Source organism: Lycorma delicatula, chromosome 4 (assembly GCF_047948215.1).
Source record: "Lycorma delicatula isolate Av1 chromosome 4, ASM4794821v1, whole genome shotgun sequence".
Lineage (NCBI taxonomy): Eukaryota > Metazoa > Arthropoda > Insecta > Hemiptera > Fulgoridae > Lycorma > Lycorma delicatula.
Window position 1 is genome coordinate 12,335,092 of NC_134458.1, and position 17,973 is coordinate 12,353,064.

The 17,973-nt window shown below is 30.8% G+C and overlaps 1 protein-coding gene and 1 long non-coding RNA gene across 4 annotated transcripts in view; one reads left to right on the forward strand and one right to left on the reverse strand.

Moving 5' to 3' along the window:
• The first annotated feature begins 248 nt into the window (after positions 1-248).
• The window catches only part of LOC142323116 (metaxin-2), a 41,778-nt gene continuing 24,053 nt past the window's right edge, over positions 249-17,973 (forward strand). Inside the window, exons 1-4 of one of the 3 annotated variants that reach the window (XM_075362324.1) lie at positions 249-411; positions 6,498-6,665; positions 8,943-9,019; positions 10,178-10,270. In XM_075362324.1, the coding sequence (XP_075218439.1) occupies positions 351-411; positions 6,498-6,665; positions 8,943-9,019; positions 10,178-10,270 (399 nt within the window). In that variant the 5' untranslated portion in view covers positions 249-350. Of the gene's footprint in view, positions 412-562; positions 708-6,497; positions 6,666-8,942; positions 9,020-10,177; positions 10,271-17,973 lie in introns of those variants that run through there. The other 2 variants (XM_075362322.1, XM_075362323.1) reach the window with 2 other exon arrangements.
• Positions 3,757-17,403, reverse strand: LOC142323118 (uncharacterized). The gene is made up of 3 exons (XR_012756022.1): positions 17,142-17,403; positions 8,144-8,276; positions 3,757-3,907 (listed from the first exon to the last, which is right to left on the reverse strand). It is a non-coding gene; the product is annotated as an uncharacterized LOC142323118 (long non-coding RNA).

The following is a 17,973-nucleotide window of genomic DNA, read 5'->3' on the forward strand; positions in this document are numbered from 1 at the left end:
AGAATAATATAATAACGAGCGAGAAATAGAAAAAAAAAATTTTGTATTTATAATGTAAGTTTGTAATTAGAATGAAATTGTACAATGTAATATTGGATGTAATTATTTTGTAATGCATTTAAGAAATTCGCGTATTTCGAGTTACCAAAATTTAAGCCTCAGAAAATTTACAAAAAACTAGTAAATTATTTAAGCGTAAAATACTGTAGAAGCTTAATGAAAAATAAATTATATAATTTAGCGAATGGAATAAACAGTTAATCCTCTCCATTATTATAAGACATAATCAGTTCTGACCTGTGGCTTGTCAGCTACTTACTCGTTATTCACGTGTTGTTTTGTGGTTATATATGCGTTTTTTCATAATGCCTGCTGTGTTAATGACTGATGTTATAAATTCTGATATTGGAGGTATGTTTTTGGTTTTCATATGTTAATTTTAAAATTACTGGTATGATATTCTGTTTTTATGATTTTGTAATAACGTTTACAATTACCTTTCTGCGATATCGGTTAACCGGATGACATTTCTGAGTATGACATGCTCAATTGTTCAGAAAAACTTAATCACAATTGATTCTTTGTACGTATGCAACAGATAATTGTGGAATGTAGTGAACAGATGATACGTCAGAGTAAAACTAAAAATTGATGAGTTTACATTATATTTTCTTAAACTATGAATGCAGTGTATTTTTTTCAATACCGTACGTACTATAGTTATACTAATTCCCTAACTAGCATTTATTTGCCCTTTTCTTTGAGTTGTCATTGTTTATCTTAATTTGCTGTCGGATCTTTGTTGCATCCCTTGGCAGTATATGACCAGAAAACAGTTTAAAAGGTCGTTCAGAGTTTATCGCTTATGCAAGGAATATACACCACTATCGTTGTTGAACTCTTAAGATTATTTTTAAAGGATTGCATAATTCAGATTATAAAGTTTTAAATTAATTTATTTTGATAATTTGTATAGTACCTTTTTGTGCCATATGTGAGAGTAGGGATTTTTGTACTACAAATTGTTCATACATAATATAAGTAATTTTTAGATTAAATAACACTTTAAACAAACAAAACATACTGACAAACCTAACCACATCAGAACATACAAATTGAAGTGCAGTAATTAACTACACAGCTTAGACAAACATTTTTTTTTACACATTATATCAACAAATACTTGCAGTTTGTTGAATCAAACTTGTGGATTGCATTCACTAGCTGTATATCAACAACCAGAATCACTACATACTCTACATATGGACATACAAATACCTCATCATGTCATGTTAGACCTCCAAAGTTTTCTTATACAGGTTACATATAATTTAATTTAATTGCAATATTAAAGTCAGCTTACCAGTAGATTGGTTAATTTTCTCAAACTTTTTCAACAATTCTGCCATCTTCTGGAGGATTGATATTATAATTTAGAATAAAAATATATAAAATTCACAAAATAAAATCGTTAGAATCATAACAATTGATCGTCACAAGTTAAAAATAGTTATTTAAAGTAAAAGTATGTACATCTGGTTTGTAAAAACATGTCACAATTGTTATCTATTGCGAGACTTAATATATACTTCTGGTTTAAAAAAAAAATTTGTAAAATAAAAAATAATTAATAACTTGGCCTACATTTATATACTTGTTGTTGAGCAATGAAATGCAATACAGTAGTAGGTGTTGTTTTACAGAAGTTCTGCTTTTGTGGGTGTTCTTGTTGAACATATGGTTCAATGATGTTTTTTTTATGCATACCTGGTTTATAATAATTAATCGCCCATTAAAATAAGTAAATCAAGGAACTGTAGTAGTTTATATATTATAAATAAAGTTTTAATCGCTATTTTCATCTTCAATACTTATGTTATTACTTTCATTTGAACTTAAATTTGTATAAAATTTTCAATCAGTATGGCTTTAAATTTGGTGTTATGGTCTGCAGTTTTTTCAAAATGTTGACACTATCCTGAGTTGCCTACAGTAATGCTTTCAAATTTTGATTTGCATATTTACATAATATAATTGCTGAAAAATAACATTATGCTATGTTATCCAGTTTTTGGCATGAGCCCATAATAGTTTTGTAGATTCACATCCAGTTGATAAGGTTTTAAGTGTAACAGCATATCATTTTCATTCTGTTCATCTAATTTAAATTCTTTGTTATTAAATTTTATAAACTAGTAAGGTTTTTAATATATTTCCCCTAAAACTGATTTTCTTTAGGCAGTCTACTAAAAATTTTGGTATGATGAGAAATTTGGTGTCTTATTTTCTTATATGATGTGTTGTCTATTATTACACTATTATCAGGCAAATTAGGGATACGGTTTTCAATTGCTCACTTAGAAAAGTAGTGTGATACCAAGGAATGAAATGATTTCCATAGAGCATGATGTCAGTGTTATCTGGTTTGGTAGATAATTATTATTATATCAACTTTGAAACCGGAATTTATTCCTTCTTGTTCACAGCATTTATGTTTTGTTTTTTGGAAATGTGAATTCAAAACTAAGGTCTCAATTGATAAATATGAGGGGGGTCTTCCTTCAGCACTAGTTCAGGTAATTTCATTTAAATAAACAAATCCTTTATACTGTATGACAAATTTAAAAAAAGATTGATGTGTTATTTTGAATTCTTTTCTCCTAAAATCATTTTGTAAAGTAGCTAAGACAATTTTGCCACCATTAAATATTCCATCTGTTTTTAATTTGACAGTAAGTTTTTACAGAGTAGCTAGGAGGCAAACCTACAGATGACTGGAAATTAATTATTGTGCAGTGAATGGCATTGATATCAAAACTGTCTGTCGGTCACTTTCCTTGTAGTGGTTTTCTATTTTAATGATGTTAGCAATTTCAAACTGTAATACCTCATTTAATATTTGACCCTTCTTTTAGACAATCCAGTTACACTTGCAACACATTCTAAAATTGCTTTAATAATAAAAAATACCACCATTAGTTTCATTAGTCATAAATTTCATAGCATTACAATAACTTATTTCTTTTGTAAAGAAGTAAAAAAGAAATCTGGCTTTGTAAGCCAAGACAGTTTAGTTTGTTCTGTTAAACAAAAATTAATTAAAAAATAGATTTAATAAACATTTATAGAAGCACCTGTAAATGTAACAAAAACTATGCTTAGTGTATATCTATGGATACATTGAAAACACTGAATAATGTTGTATATATATATATATATATATATATATATATATATATAAAAAAAAAATTAGCATAGTAAAATTTTATTATAGTATAAGAAAGAGAATTAGTTATATTTGATGGTATAATGTTGTACTGATGGCACTTAAATCTACAATAGTAGTGAATAATTTGATTTGTTATTACTAATACACTACAGTTTATTCTGATTGTTATATTGCTGTACATATAGATAAAAGAAGTGCAAGTAATATAATGTGTATATATACACACCACTATCTACGGTTCAAAATGGCCAACTTTACATCTATGTCGGCCTATGATAGCTATCATGAACAAAGTACAATAAAACTTTGGCACAGGTTGGGTACCCAGCAACACTTGTGAACATATATAGAACAAAATCACTTAACTAATACATAAAAATGAAGTAAAAATTATTTATAATCAAGAGTTAGAAAATTGTGATAAATGATAACCATAAAAATAAAAGTTTTAAGAAAATACTTTACTGTTACATTAAAATTTTAAATAAAAAAAAACTCTGTTACCTCTGTGTATTTCTTCAATAGCCAATAAGTTGCTGTCTGTTGAACTTTCATCATTGTTTCCCAACTTTATCACAATATCTTCAATAATATTTTCACACAAACTGGCCGCTTCCTATGCCTTTTTTCTTCCTTGTATACAATTTCACCAAGCATTTGCATCTACTCCATTAACACCTTATATAAATCAATTTTTTATATCAGTTAAGTGTTGTGTTATTACTCCCGACATAGCCTTTGACTTATGCCAATATCAGTTCTATTGGATTAAAATTGCAATGGTATGGAGAAAAACACAACACAATTTTTTGATTTTGTTATTTCATCTACTTTATAATTAATATATTTTTGTTTAACTAATTTTGCTGTTTTTAAAAATTCTGCTTTTAACAAGTCTGGTGTATGTGATTTTCTTTGATTTTAACCATTCGACGATTTCTGATTTTCTGGTCGAAGCAGTTGGAATTTTTTTTCAGTTTTTAGGCAGTGGTATGGTGAATTATTCATTACTATGACAGATCCTTCAGGAAGAATTTTTTTAAACCACTGCATAAAATTGTCACCATTCATTTCATCATGTTACTCTTGGGAAGACCTGGATTCAAACATGATGTAATGTACTTCTAGAAAAATTCAGCAGTTCAGAATCTGCATTCACTGTATTTAATAGTTTGTTCATATTAAGAAGCTCATTATTGAAATAAAACTACTGAATTTTTTTTCTAATAGTGGTTTCAGTAAAATTGTCCAAGTTTTCACTTATTTTCACATGCTTTCATGTATTTTTAGGGCTAACTTTCTTACTATCAATTTTTTGTTTCTTTACTATATTAATGATTGCTCTTTTGCTAACGCCTGTTCTCCTACTTGCTTTCTGAGCAATGTCTCTGATTGCAGTTTCAGGTTTATGTTGTTTTAAGTTTATATATATATATATATATATATATATATATATATATATATATATATATATATGTGTGTGTGTGTGTGTGTGTGTTGCTGATTTTTTTTTGGAGCTATTTAAAGGTTTTCTTGGTTTATGTTTCACAACAGAATCGCTGATTGTTAATACCTGATTGGCACAAAAACAGGGTAAATTAAAATTAATGAAACTGAATAAAACTGTTTAAAAATGAACTATAAAATTGTATCTTACTGTGCAGAGTAACATGATAACATAGACTGAAATACTTTCTTTCCCTCAACTGAATAATGGTGTGAAATATTACGATGTTATCGTTATTACACATCAATAACAAAAACTTAGCAATATTTTTAATTGCTTATCGTCAGCATGCCATAGTGCCAGACAAATGATAGCTTACCATTATTATACCCATAAAGCAATAATTGCACTTGCACGTGGGAGTAACTGAATGACAGCCTCAGCTTCTGAGGTATTAGTCATAACATGCTGAATTCATATTTATATCTGCTTCATGGATTCGTGAGACAAGTTTAGTGGGAGAGATTCTCTAGTTCCAACATACATCAACCAAATTTTATATAAAATTCCAACATTCTTAGGAAAGGCAGTTACTGTGTTGGTTTTAAAACAACTATTAACTTAAAACAAGATCATACAGAGTACTGGCCAAAAAAGCAATCCACTTGTGTACAGATTAAAACTGCAGTGACTGCATAAACATTACATTAACTGACTGCATATATTCAATCACAGAAACAAAAGCTACACATCTATATGTGTAGCTTTTGTATATAGTGTCTAATATTTGGTATATAGTGTCTTTACACTATATACAACTGAATCAGATTATGAAAAAAACATCTCAAACAGGCCATGCATAATACTAAGACACAACTACAACATAAAAATGTCACATGTAGTATATTAAAGTCATATATCAAAGTGATTGAACAATATGAAATTTACAAACATTAAATTTGACATTTTACATATGAATTAACTTGTAATTTAAATGTAGTTAACATCACTAATGAAAAGTGGTAAAGTAATCATTACCCACACAATGATTCTTCTATTTTGTATAGACCTTTGATCTTTCCTGTCTTTGTAATTAAGAAGTAAAGAGTAACCTGCTATACATTTTTTGTTATAAGAAATCTACTAGTGGTGACAAGTTAATACTAAAAAAAAAAAAAAAAAAAATCATTGATACATATGTAAATAAGCTTGTTATGTATAGCTTTCATCATATGAGAGACATCTAATTAATTATTTAATTTTTTTTAATGTATATTAGTGCCCAGTGTTTATGGTTATAGTGCAGTGTGTTTTGCTAGTTGGTAAACATTTTATTTGATTTGAAGACATGAGAAGTAAAATATTGTTCTTGCCTTTGTCAATAATCAACAAACTAAATTAATTTAGTAGTATTTTCAGTAGTAAACTTGCTGCCTTTTTTTAGTATCCATTTTTAGCATCACACAAAATTTACAGATTAATCATTGATTTCTCTCTAGATAAGTAAGCATTATCATAATTAGTTGTAGATCTACTATGCATATGTGTGTGTACAGTTATAAAATACTTATTTTAAATAATGTTTGATTAAGCGAATATTGTATATTGCCATTATTGAAATTGTCATAACACATACTTTACTGTTATATGAGAGTGTATGTGTTAGAAAAACCCTCATATTTTTTAAATAAGGAGGTATATTACATTGTCTTGCTCATACTGTCCATGAATTTTAAATGAATTAAAACTTTGTTATCTCTTGTTTTTGTTATTTTTTGTCTCTTATATAAAAGTATCATTGAGTATAACTTTCTGTTTTAGGTCAGACTCCATGGCCAGATGATGTTCAGCTTTTTCAACCTGATGAAACATCCCAAATTCTGTTGCCAGACAGTGCAAATTGTCTCTCTGTCCAGGCATATTTGAAAATGTGTAATCTGAAATATGAAGTTGTATATACACATAATGCTGAAGATATGTCACCATCAGGTAATTCATCTTAAATTATGTTGTAGCTTTTTTCATGGTTTTGAGCTCTGGAAATAGGACTGGATGCTGTCCAGTTTATTGTTCTCAGACCATTGCTCCACAACCTTCTCTTTCTTCTGTTTGGTTCAGTGGTTAATGGTTAATTTCTTATATATTAAGCTTACCTATAAATTTCTTTTTATTATTGCTATAATTAATAAACTTTATTTAACAATTCAAGGAAAAATATAATCAAAGTTAGATAATTATACCTGTTACGTTTGAGCTACTATTAGAATATAACATTTAGTCTGTTAATGAATCTTATATGTGATAAAAGTATGAAAGTAAGTTATTAAATTTGTTTAGTTCTAATCCAGATATTTTTAGTAGTGTAATTCATATGAAACTCATGATTTCTTTATTAATTCATTAGAACGATTGTTCATTCTCAGTTGTGACAGCAACACAATACTAATGTTTATTCACAAGTTGGAAAGAAGGCTCCTGTAGATGCTTAGGTGAGACTGCTGTGCTCACCCAGTAAGTCATTATGATGTCCCTCTCAGGATAGTGGATTCTTGTACTCTGTCAAAGAGCTGTGAAGAGAGAGCTATGTTAAAACCATATACGATAATGACTGTTCATGAATTTTTGGATCTGATAAGACTAAAAGGATACAATATTGTCATTGGTTCCAGGTAACTGTTGTTGTAAATCTGGCCTACTATCCATTTCTTGGTTTGTAGATGAAGCTGGTTTCCACTTGTCTGGATATGTCATTTCACAGGACGTGTGCATCTGGGTTGTACATCTGCATGACATTCATAAAGTCTATGCACCCATTGAAAGTCAGAGTTTGGTTTGCAGTATCAGCTGAGTGAATAGTGAATCCAGTTTTCTTTTTCTTTAAAACTGTGAATACAACTGAGTCAGTGGGATTTTCATGGAATTTGTTGAACAACTGGATGAAATTAAACTACATCAAGGGTGCTTTCAAAAGCACTGAGCCACATATCATATGTTATGAGAGTAGTCCATGGTTCTTATTAAAAGATTCTTTGCTAACTGAATCATCTCCAGGAAGTTGTGGCCATTGAATTCACTGAGTTTAACCTCATTATATTTTGTTCTTTGGGGTTATCTGAAGGCAAGAGTATATACTGTATGCTCTCTGACATTAGCTGATTTTAAATAGAAAGTTAAGCTCAGAATCAACCATTTTGACAAGACAGTGCTCCAGACTAGCAATATAGAACAGTATGTTCAGCTGTGTCTTGAGGGGATAAGGACATTTTCTACACTTGATGTAAAGATAAAGTAATTTTCCAGAGATACTGTACTTTTCAAAATCAATTACACATTTGTTGTACTATTATTAAAATAAACGCATAAAAGAAATCATGAGCTCTACATGAATCGCCTGGTATATTTGAAGTATTACAAAGTACTTTAATATTAGTTTAGAAATTCAGTTAATAATGTATTGTTACATTAACCTTTTTATGAGTAGATGTTACTGGTCAGAACCAAGCTGCTCAAATATGTCCAGTCTTTATAATTTCCACTTCACCTTTGTGTATGAAATGTTAAATGTATTTAACATTTTTTTATCGCCAAATAATTTATTAACTGTAAAACAAAAGAAAACACTAATAACTTTTGTAGAGGGGAGGGGTGAAAATAGAGGCTAAACCCTTATTTTTAACAAATTATATTTTAAGAAAAAATAAGATTGTTGTCGATAAGATGTTTGAAGTAAATCTATCTTTTCTAAATTGAATTTGTCATGTATCAAAATATTCTACGTAAATAGAATTTTCTTCTATAAAACTATGTTGGAATATATACCAGGATCTGCTACTTGGAAATTTAGTTTTGCCAGCTGTTTTAAATAGGTTTTTTGTTAGTAGAAAACTGTTTGCTTTAAGTGAAATATGTTCTATTAAACACTTTAGAATTGAAAATGTATTTTAAAGAATTTCCAGTATATTGACTGACCTATTAATGATGTATTTTGTTGAATGAGGTCCATAAATTGTAAAATATTCTGATAATATGTGGGCTGCTGTTATGTGTTGTTAGCTTAATACAATTTTAGCACAATCTTTTTGAGTTTCAAAATCCATTTATACAATAAATTTTTTAGCTTAACTGATCTGATGCAAAATTTTAAATATTTGATCTTTTTAGTTAATAAATTGGTTATATATTAGCAAATGCATGCCTAGTTGCATTTTAAACAGATGTTTTTGTAATTAAAAATGTTATGACTAATTACAAACTTTTTCCCCATAGGCAAAGTACCGTTTATAAAATGTGGCGCATTTCTTGTACCGGAATTAGATAACATTATTGTTCATGTTCAGAGCAAGGTAAGAAATGTTATTAATTTAATGTGATCTTAGTTTATTGATAATTTTAATTATTTATAATAAAGTTTAATTTGGATAATCTCATTATTAGTTTAAATAAGAAATATTGTGCTTGGCATTTATGCTATGTATTTAACTTGTAACCATTATTATGCAATGGTAATCAAATAGCAGATCACTGAAATAATCATGTTTTGATGTAGAATGACTTAAGGTATTAGTCATAGGTGAATAAAGAGACTTGTGGTGCACAAAGGAGGAAATTGAATATTGGATAGCCAGTGACTTACTGTGGTTCCAGTGGACAGCTACAGGAAGATGATTACTAAGTAATGTATATTGCTAGATGGAGTTATAAATTTGCTATAGATTATTACAATACTGTGAATGAAATAAAAGTTTCTTTATTAACATGTAGTTTTAATTATAGGGTTAACATATTAAAATGCTAAAACATTAAACACATCAGAGTTAGTCTCTATGAAAACACTTTTTTATACCTGTTGCATTTTTAAGATTTTAATGCAAGAATTAATTGTTAAAAAAGAAATTTTATGGTTAGGAAAGCCATATTTTACAAAAAACAACCAAAAATAATTATAAAGTGGATACAATAACAACAGGCAGAATATTTAAAAAATTAAATTTATTTATATGTTAAAGAAAAAAAATGTTTAAAACTTTTTTAAACAAAAACAAGGTATCTGACATATAGTTAGTTAGATACTATAAAAGTTGACTTATTCTGGACTGGGCCAGGATTTGATTAGGTTTTAGAACATCAAAATGTCTTTATATGAGACAAGTAATGCAATTGTGCATTATCAGATTGGTTGATGCTCAGCCGAGGTAGGGACTGATATCTCTATCTCTGACAACCATCTTATTATTATAATATCATAATCAACCTTGAATATCGTGCATTATTTAGGATTCCTATTATTAACATTTTAAGCCTTGGTAACTTAATATTAATGTTTTTTTTTACTTATCTTAAAATTTGAAAAAATAAATAAATAAAAAAATTAGATAAATGTTTAATGTCTACTACAAGTAAATTAATGGCATTGATTCATAAAATTATGTGCTGCTTAACTAATTGAAATTTTCTGTGTTAAGTTTTAGACTATTGTGTTGTATATGTATTTATTTTAACAGGATATCTCCTTGACAGCTGATCTTGATAGTGTGCAGAAGGCTGATATGCGAGCTTTTATGTCATTGGTAAACTATATTCTTTTCAATGCCGAAGTAAGTAAAATTTTCTTTAAAAATTTGTGATAATTGTGATATCATGAAAATCAGTTAACGAATTAATTTTTAGAATATCCTTTTTATTCTTTATCTGTATGTGCAACATAAGTTACAAGTTTTTAACTTTTAAACTATATTTTTTCACTAGTGTAATTTTCCAATTTCTTCATAAGTTTGAGAGCGTGTAGTAGAATTATTTTTATTACTAGCAGTTAATTGATCTGTAAGTTAGTTCACTGCTGAGTTAATTTAATGTGATTTGACTTGACAATTTTTTTAAAAGCATTCTTTTCTAGAGCCTGTGCTTTCATCAAAAATATATTGCTTTAGTCAGCATGAAGGATTAGAAGTAACTATGTTAAGGAAAGTATTTCTAAGTTCAACTACACATACATTTTTTTTTTGAATTGTTAAAATTCAATATTATGGACATTCTAAAATCATTTTTAAATTTCCACAGGGTAAAAAAGTATTTATCTAGTATTAAAAGTAGAATAATGAGTTAGACAGAAAATTGTTTCCTTCTAAAATAAAACAAAACTGAGAAAAAGTAATGAATGAAATCAAAAAAATAATATTGAAGTTTAAAAATATTTTATTTCTTGTACAATTAGTTCATTAAAAGCTAGTTTGTGGCATGTTTAATAATACAGATTAGGTGATTCGTATTAATAAGATTATATCTGTGAACAGTTTTAATATAATATATAATGCGAGTAAATGAAAAAATAATGATTATATGATGAGGAGCCATCAATAAATAGTAATGCCTATGTTGTAAAGATTTTCATATCATTTTTATAATATTAGGCTTATTTTTTGTTTGTGTTTTTCCTGTATCACCTGTAGAATTTTATATCATTGTTTTAAGGATGCTGAGCAAAACTTTTACTTTTTTATATGACAGAATAGTAAATTATTGTTGTGCGTTAAAGCATAAAATTCAGCTCATGCCCTTATAAAGCGTGTGGATAAATTGCAATTGATTTAGTCGTAAAACATTGCTTAAAATGAGCCTAGTAAGTGTATAGTCTGTAAAAATTAATTACTTTGATATTATTCTCAATGATTTATAGTATTTAGCATATTTACAGTTTAGCACCAATTTATTCATGATTTTGTTCTGCTCTTGTTTTATAACTTGTAAAAGTTTGCATACATGCTTTTTTTTTTTGTCTTCAGTCATTTGACTGGTTTGATGCAGCTCTCCAAGATTCCCTATCTAGTGCTAGTCGTTTCATTTCAGTATACCCTCTACATCCTACATCCCCAACAATTTGTTTTACATACTCCAAACGTGGCCTGCCTACACAATTTTTCCCTTCTACCTGTCCTTCCAATATTAAAGCGACTATTCCAGGATGCCTTAGTATGTGGCCTATAAGTCTGTCTCTTCTTTTAACTATATTTTTCCAAATGCTACTTTCTTCATCTATTTGCCGCAATACCTCTTCATTTGTCACTTTATCCACCCATCTGATTTTTAACATTCTCCTATAGCACCACATTTCAAAAGCTTCTAATCTTTTCTTCTCAGATACTCCGATTGTCCAAGTTTCACTTCCATATAAAGCGACACTCCAAACATACACTTTCAAAAATCTTTTCCTGACATTTAAATTCATTTTTGATGTAAACAAATTATATTTCTTACTGAAGGCTCGTTTAGCTTGTGCTATTTGGCATTTTATATCGCTCCTGCTTCGTCCATCTTTAGTAATTTTACTTCCCAAATAACAAAATTCTTGTACCTCCATAATCTTTTCTCCTCCTATTTTCACATTCAGTGGTCCATCTTTGTTATTTCTACTACATTTCATTACTTTTGTTTTGTTCTTGTTTATTTTCATGCGATAGTTTTTGCGTAGGACTTCATCTATGCCGTTCATTGTTTCTTCTAAATCCTTTTTACTCTCGGCTAGAATTACTATATCATCAGCAAATCGTAGCATCTTTATCTTTTCACCTTGTACTGTTACTCCGAATCTAAATTGTTCTTTAACATCATTAACTGCTAGTTCCATCTAAAGATTAAAAAGTAACGGCGATAGGGAACATCCTTGTCGGACTCCCTTTCTTATTAGGGCTTCTTTCTTATGTTCTTCAATTGTTATTGTTGCTGTTTGGTTCCTGTACATGTTAGCAATTGTTCTTCTATCTCTGTATTTGAACCCTAATTTTTTTAAAATGCTGAACATTTTATTCCAGTCTACGTTATCGAAAGCCTTTTCTAGGTCTATAAACGCCAAGTATGTTGGTTTGTTTTTCTTTAATCTTCCTTCTACTATTAATCTGAGGCCTAAAATTGCTTCCCTTGTCCCTATACTTTTCCTGAAACCAAATTGGTCTTCTCCTAACACTTCTTCCACTCTCCTCTCAATTCTTCAGTATAAAATTCTAGTTAAGATTTTTGATGCATGACTAGTTAAACTAATTGTTCTGTATTCTTCACATTTATCTGCCCCTGCTTTCTTTGGTATCATAACTATAACACTTTTTTTGAAATCTGATGGAAATTCCCCATTTTCATAAATATTACACACCAGTTTGTATAATCTATCAATCGCTTCCTCACCTGCACTGCGCAGTAATTCTACAGGTATTCCGTCTATTCCAGGAGCCTTTCTGCCATTTAAATCTTTTAATGCTCTCTTAAATTCAGATCTCAGTATTGTTTCTCCCATTTCATCCTCCTCAGCTTCCTCTTCTTCCTCTATAACACCATTTTCTAATTCATTTCCTCCGTATAACTCTTCAATATATTCCACCCATCTATCGACTTTACCTTTCGTATTATATATTGGTGTACCATCTTTGTTTAACACATTATTAGATTTTAATTTATGTACCCCAAAATTTTCCTTAACTTTCCTGTATGCTCTGTCTATTTTACCAATGTTCATTTCTCTTTCCACTTCTGAACATTTTTCTTTAATCCACTCTTCTTTCGCCAGTTTGCACTTCCTGTTTATAGCATTTCTTAATTGCCGATAGTTCCTTTTACTTTCTTCATCTCTAGCATTCTTATATTTTCTACGTTCATCCATCAGCTGCAATATATCGTCTGAAACCCAAGTTTTTCTACCAGTTCTCTTTATTCCGCCTAAGTTTGCTTCTGCTGATTTAAGAATTTCCTTTTTAACATTCTCCCATTCTTCTTCTACATTTTCTACCTTATCTTTTTTACTCAGACCTCTTGCGATGTCCTCCTCAAAAATCTTCTTTACCTCCTCTTCCTCAAGCTTCTCTAAATTCCACCGATTCATCTGACACCTTTTCTTCAGGTTTTTAAACCCCAATCTACATTTCATTATCACAAAATTATGGTCGCTATCAATGTCTGCTCCAGGGTAAGTTTTGCAGTCAACGAGTTGATTTCTAAATCTTTGCTTAACCATGATATAATCTATCTGATACCTTGCAGTATCGCCTGGCTTTTTCCAAGTGTATATTCTTCTATTATGATTTTTAAATTGGGTGTTGGCAATTACTAAATTATACTTCGTGCAAAACTCTATAAGTCTGTCCCCTCTTTCATTCCTTTTGCCCAGCCCGTATTCACCCACTATATTTCCTTCCTTGCCTTCTCCAATGCTTGCATTCCAATCTCCAACTATTATTAAGTTTTCATCTCCTTTTACGTGTTTAATTGCTTCATCAATCTCTTCGTATACACACTCTACCTCATCATCATCATGGGCGCTTGTAGGCATATAGACGTTAACAATCGTTGTTGGTTTAGGTTTTGATTTTATCCTTATTACAATGATTCTATCGCTATGCGTTTTGAAATACTCCACTCTCCTCCCTATCTTCTTGTTCATCACGAAACCTACTCCTGCCTGCCCATTATTTGACGCTGAGTTAATTACTCTAAAATCACCTGACCAAAAGTCGCCTTCCTCTTCCCACCGAACCTCACTAATTCCTACTATATCCACATTTGTCCTACCCATTTCCTTTTTTAAATTTTCTAGCCTACCAACCTTTTTGAAGCTTCTAACATTACACGCTCCGACTCGTAGAATGTTATTTTTTAATTTTCTGGTGACCCCTTCCTTAGTAGTCCCCACCCGGAGATCCGAACGGGGGACTATTTTACCTCCGGAATATTTTACCAAGGAAGGCGCCTCCATTATTGCTATGTGAAAATGCAGAGAGCCACATTTTCTTGGAAAAAAAGCAGCTGTAGTTTTCCATTGCTTTCAGCTGCGCAGTACTCAGAGGACTGAGTGATGTTGATACGGCCGTTTAAGTCGTCCTGACTCACGCCCCTAACAACTACTGAAAGAGCTGCTGCCCTCTTTCAGGAATCATTCCTTAGTCTGGCTCTCAACAGATACCTCTCCGATATGGTTGCACCTTCGGTCCAGCTACTCTGTATCCCTGAGCACTCAAGCCCCCTCACCAACGGCAAGGTCTCATGATTCATAGAGGAGGATACATAAATACATGCTTATTTCCTTATTTTGTGGGTTTGTGTTATAATCAGTCTCTATGTATATTTGTGCTTTTGCATGTATTTGGAAATAATAGTCATCAAAAGAAAAAGTGATAGATGTTTTGGAACACATACTAAATGCCTTATTTTCCACTAACAAAGATAAGGTTTATAAAACATTGCACTTTACTTACGGATTTGTAAAATGTATGTGAAAGAAACTGTAGAGCTCCTTGTTCGCTCAGTTGGGGTTAGTGTGAAGACAATCACACGCGTGTTTAACAAATTACTGTTTGGTGGATACTTCCCGGTATGTTGGAAGAAGGGTATTGTTAAATTGTTTAAACGAGGAGACAAGGATCCTGTTGTTACTTCATCATATAGGCCCTTGACATTGCTTCCAGTTATTGGTAAGGTCTTTGAAAGGGTTTTGTGTCTGTGTGTGAATGAGTAGCTGATCTCACAAAGCTTATTGATGGAAAATCAGTATGGGTTTTGTTCCAGAAAGGGTACTGTGGATGCCATACTCCATATGATGAGTGTGGTAGGAGCTAGCGAGGAGGAATATGTCCTGGGAATTTTCCTGGACATCTCCGGTGCATTTAATAACCTGTGGTGGCCTTCTGCCATCCATCAATTACAAAAGTCTTAATTTTAAGACTATGAGTATCCTGTATAAGGGCGTGTGCGAAGCGATTATGCTATATGTGGTGGCACCTGTTTGGGTGTATAGGCTGAAATATATCGGGATAAATTATTAAGAGCTCAATGCCTTATATTATTAACAGTAATGGGAGGTTACCGTACTAATTCACAGGAGGCAATCTTGGTGATTGCAGTTGTAAAACCAATAGATTTTAATTGCGTCAGAAAAGCAGCAGCATTATGTTGCTAAGAAGTCGGGTTAATTGACTTCTGAAAAAATTTGTGAGATAGAATGGCATGCTAATGCTTTATGGCAGGCCAGATGAGATGAGACAGCAAGTGGGTGTTATATGCATTATTTCTTCCCAGTTGTTAGTTTTTGGGGTGCCCCTTGGGTCCACCCTAACAAGTATGTGATGCAATTTTTTTCTGGTCATGTACCTTCCAAGACAAGACTCCAGCGATTTGGCCTGGTGGATGTAGGTGTGTGACCAGATTGTGGACAACTAGATGACGCATGCCATGTAAAATACAAATGTGCGAAATACAAACTTTTGTGCACAGAAATTGTTTTTCAAGTCGACATTAGACCTCCATGATAATTGGAAAATCCAGGCCGAATGGGTAATTGGTGAACATTTTATCAGGTACCTGGCAAGAGAGGATGGATTGCCGAGGGAATTTAGGGTTCTGCCTGGTCTTTCCTGTGTCGTGGTTTTGTTGTTCTGATGTTAAGAGGTCTGATTTTGTAGTGTTTTGTTTATTTAGTTTTATTTTTTGTTTTGTGTTATGTTATGGTTGCATTTTAAACTCAACTTCTAACCTGTCGGATAGGTAGTTGCATTTTTAATTTCAGTTCCTTCATGTCACTCAATCTTGTTAAAGACTCAACATAGATGTGTTTTGTTTTAATAAGTTCATTTCCTAGTAGTACACTGATGGGAATATCACATGTGGTATTTGCATCAGTGGTATCCTGACTGAGGCAGGAACAAGGCTGAGAGATGCCTTTGGCCGAGGTTCTGAAGATGACCTGTGGTAAAGCCCATAAGGGATAGATATGGAAGGGGTGGCATGGCAACCGAATTTTCTACGTGGAGGGTGCTTCCCTGATGGTGTCAGGATGTCTGTTAAAGAAAATCAGAAGTTATTAAATAAAACCTTGTGTACAGAAATAGTGACATAAAACAATTCAGGAATTAATTGAGTAATGATTTTTCTTTTAGTATTCTGTATTCTTGTTAGTGTTATTAGTTTCTGTACTACACCAAATTAAAATTTTTAAAGAATTTGTTTTAAAAGAAAAAAGGAATTTACTAATGTTGGGATTTGTGAAACAATGTACTAAGACTATGCTGCTTGATAAGTTTACATCCTAAGATAACATAAAACCAGTTACAGTAACTCAACAAATAAAAAAATGTTACTAACAGCAATGAATAATTATAAATTATTTATTGGTTATGAAACAAACTATTTATATATTTTTAAAAAATAACAAATAATAAATTTGTAAAAAGAACATATAAAACAAACTCTTTTGCTTAGTGGATATTTGACTCAGAACACCCATTATTAAACTACTTGTAACTCGCAGAACCCTTATTATTTATCTACTTGAACTTCATATTTGCATATTAGAATTTCACAAATCATCTTAATACATTTACTAATACGGAATTGGGCAATCCGAAATTAATTCTAGTTATAATTTTGAACATAATTTATCATTATAACAAATAACATTTTTAATAGTTCTTTATTAAATAATTGATGGATTACTAATATTGTAATGGATCCACTGAAGTATTCTTGCAGAGAGGCATCTAATAACAGTCTCTCATACCTATATCCAGAATAAAACATAAATTGCACACCTCCTGAACAGTTTTCCAAACAAAGTCACTGCACTCAAGCTCACACCGACAAATCCAAACACAAACTGCGTCTTTCGATGGTCTATCAGTTTAACTCCCACCACCATTCCTGAGAATTACTCGGTCTATGTGAGTGCGTGTATGCACATTAATGTAATGCTTTCTGTGGGAAAAGTTTGTTCCCATTGCAAGCATGATGTCATACTATGATAAAATTTTATTTTTAGCAAGAATGTGTGATAAGAGTTGTATTATGCCGTGATTATCCATAATCAGTTTTCTCTGAATAAATGTATTTAACCTTGCATTTTAAAATTGTCCGTCAACATAATACAAAATTTATAAAATAAAAAGTATATAATACAAGTAAAGTAACCTACTTAATTAAGCCCTATGAGCCTATTTTAGTTAAAATTTATAATGGTTACAGTGTATTTAGTGTGTACCTACAATTTTATTTTAAATAATGTAATGTAATAGGTTTAGAAGTTTAGATTTCTCTAATTAAATAGAAATAGGGTCATGAAAGGTAGCTTTTCGTTAATCCAGACAAATGTGATCTTGTCACATCTGGAATTCTGATGTTTGAAATTTTTATGTAGATGTTTTATTATTGTTTTTATACCATTTAAATTTCTTTCATAATACTATTGGCTCAAATCCTTAAGCGATAGCATTGCTTTATAAACCTTATTTGTGTTATAAACAACTGTGAAATTTTTATCACAGTTTCACGT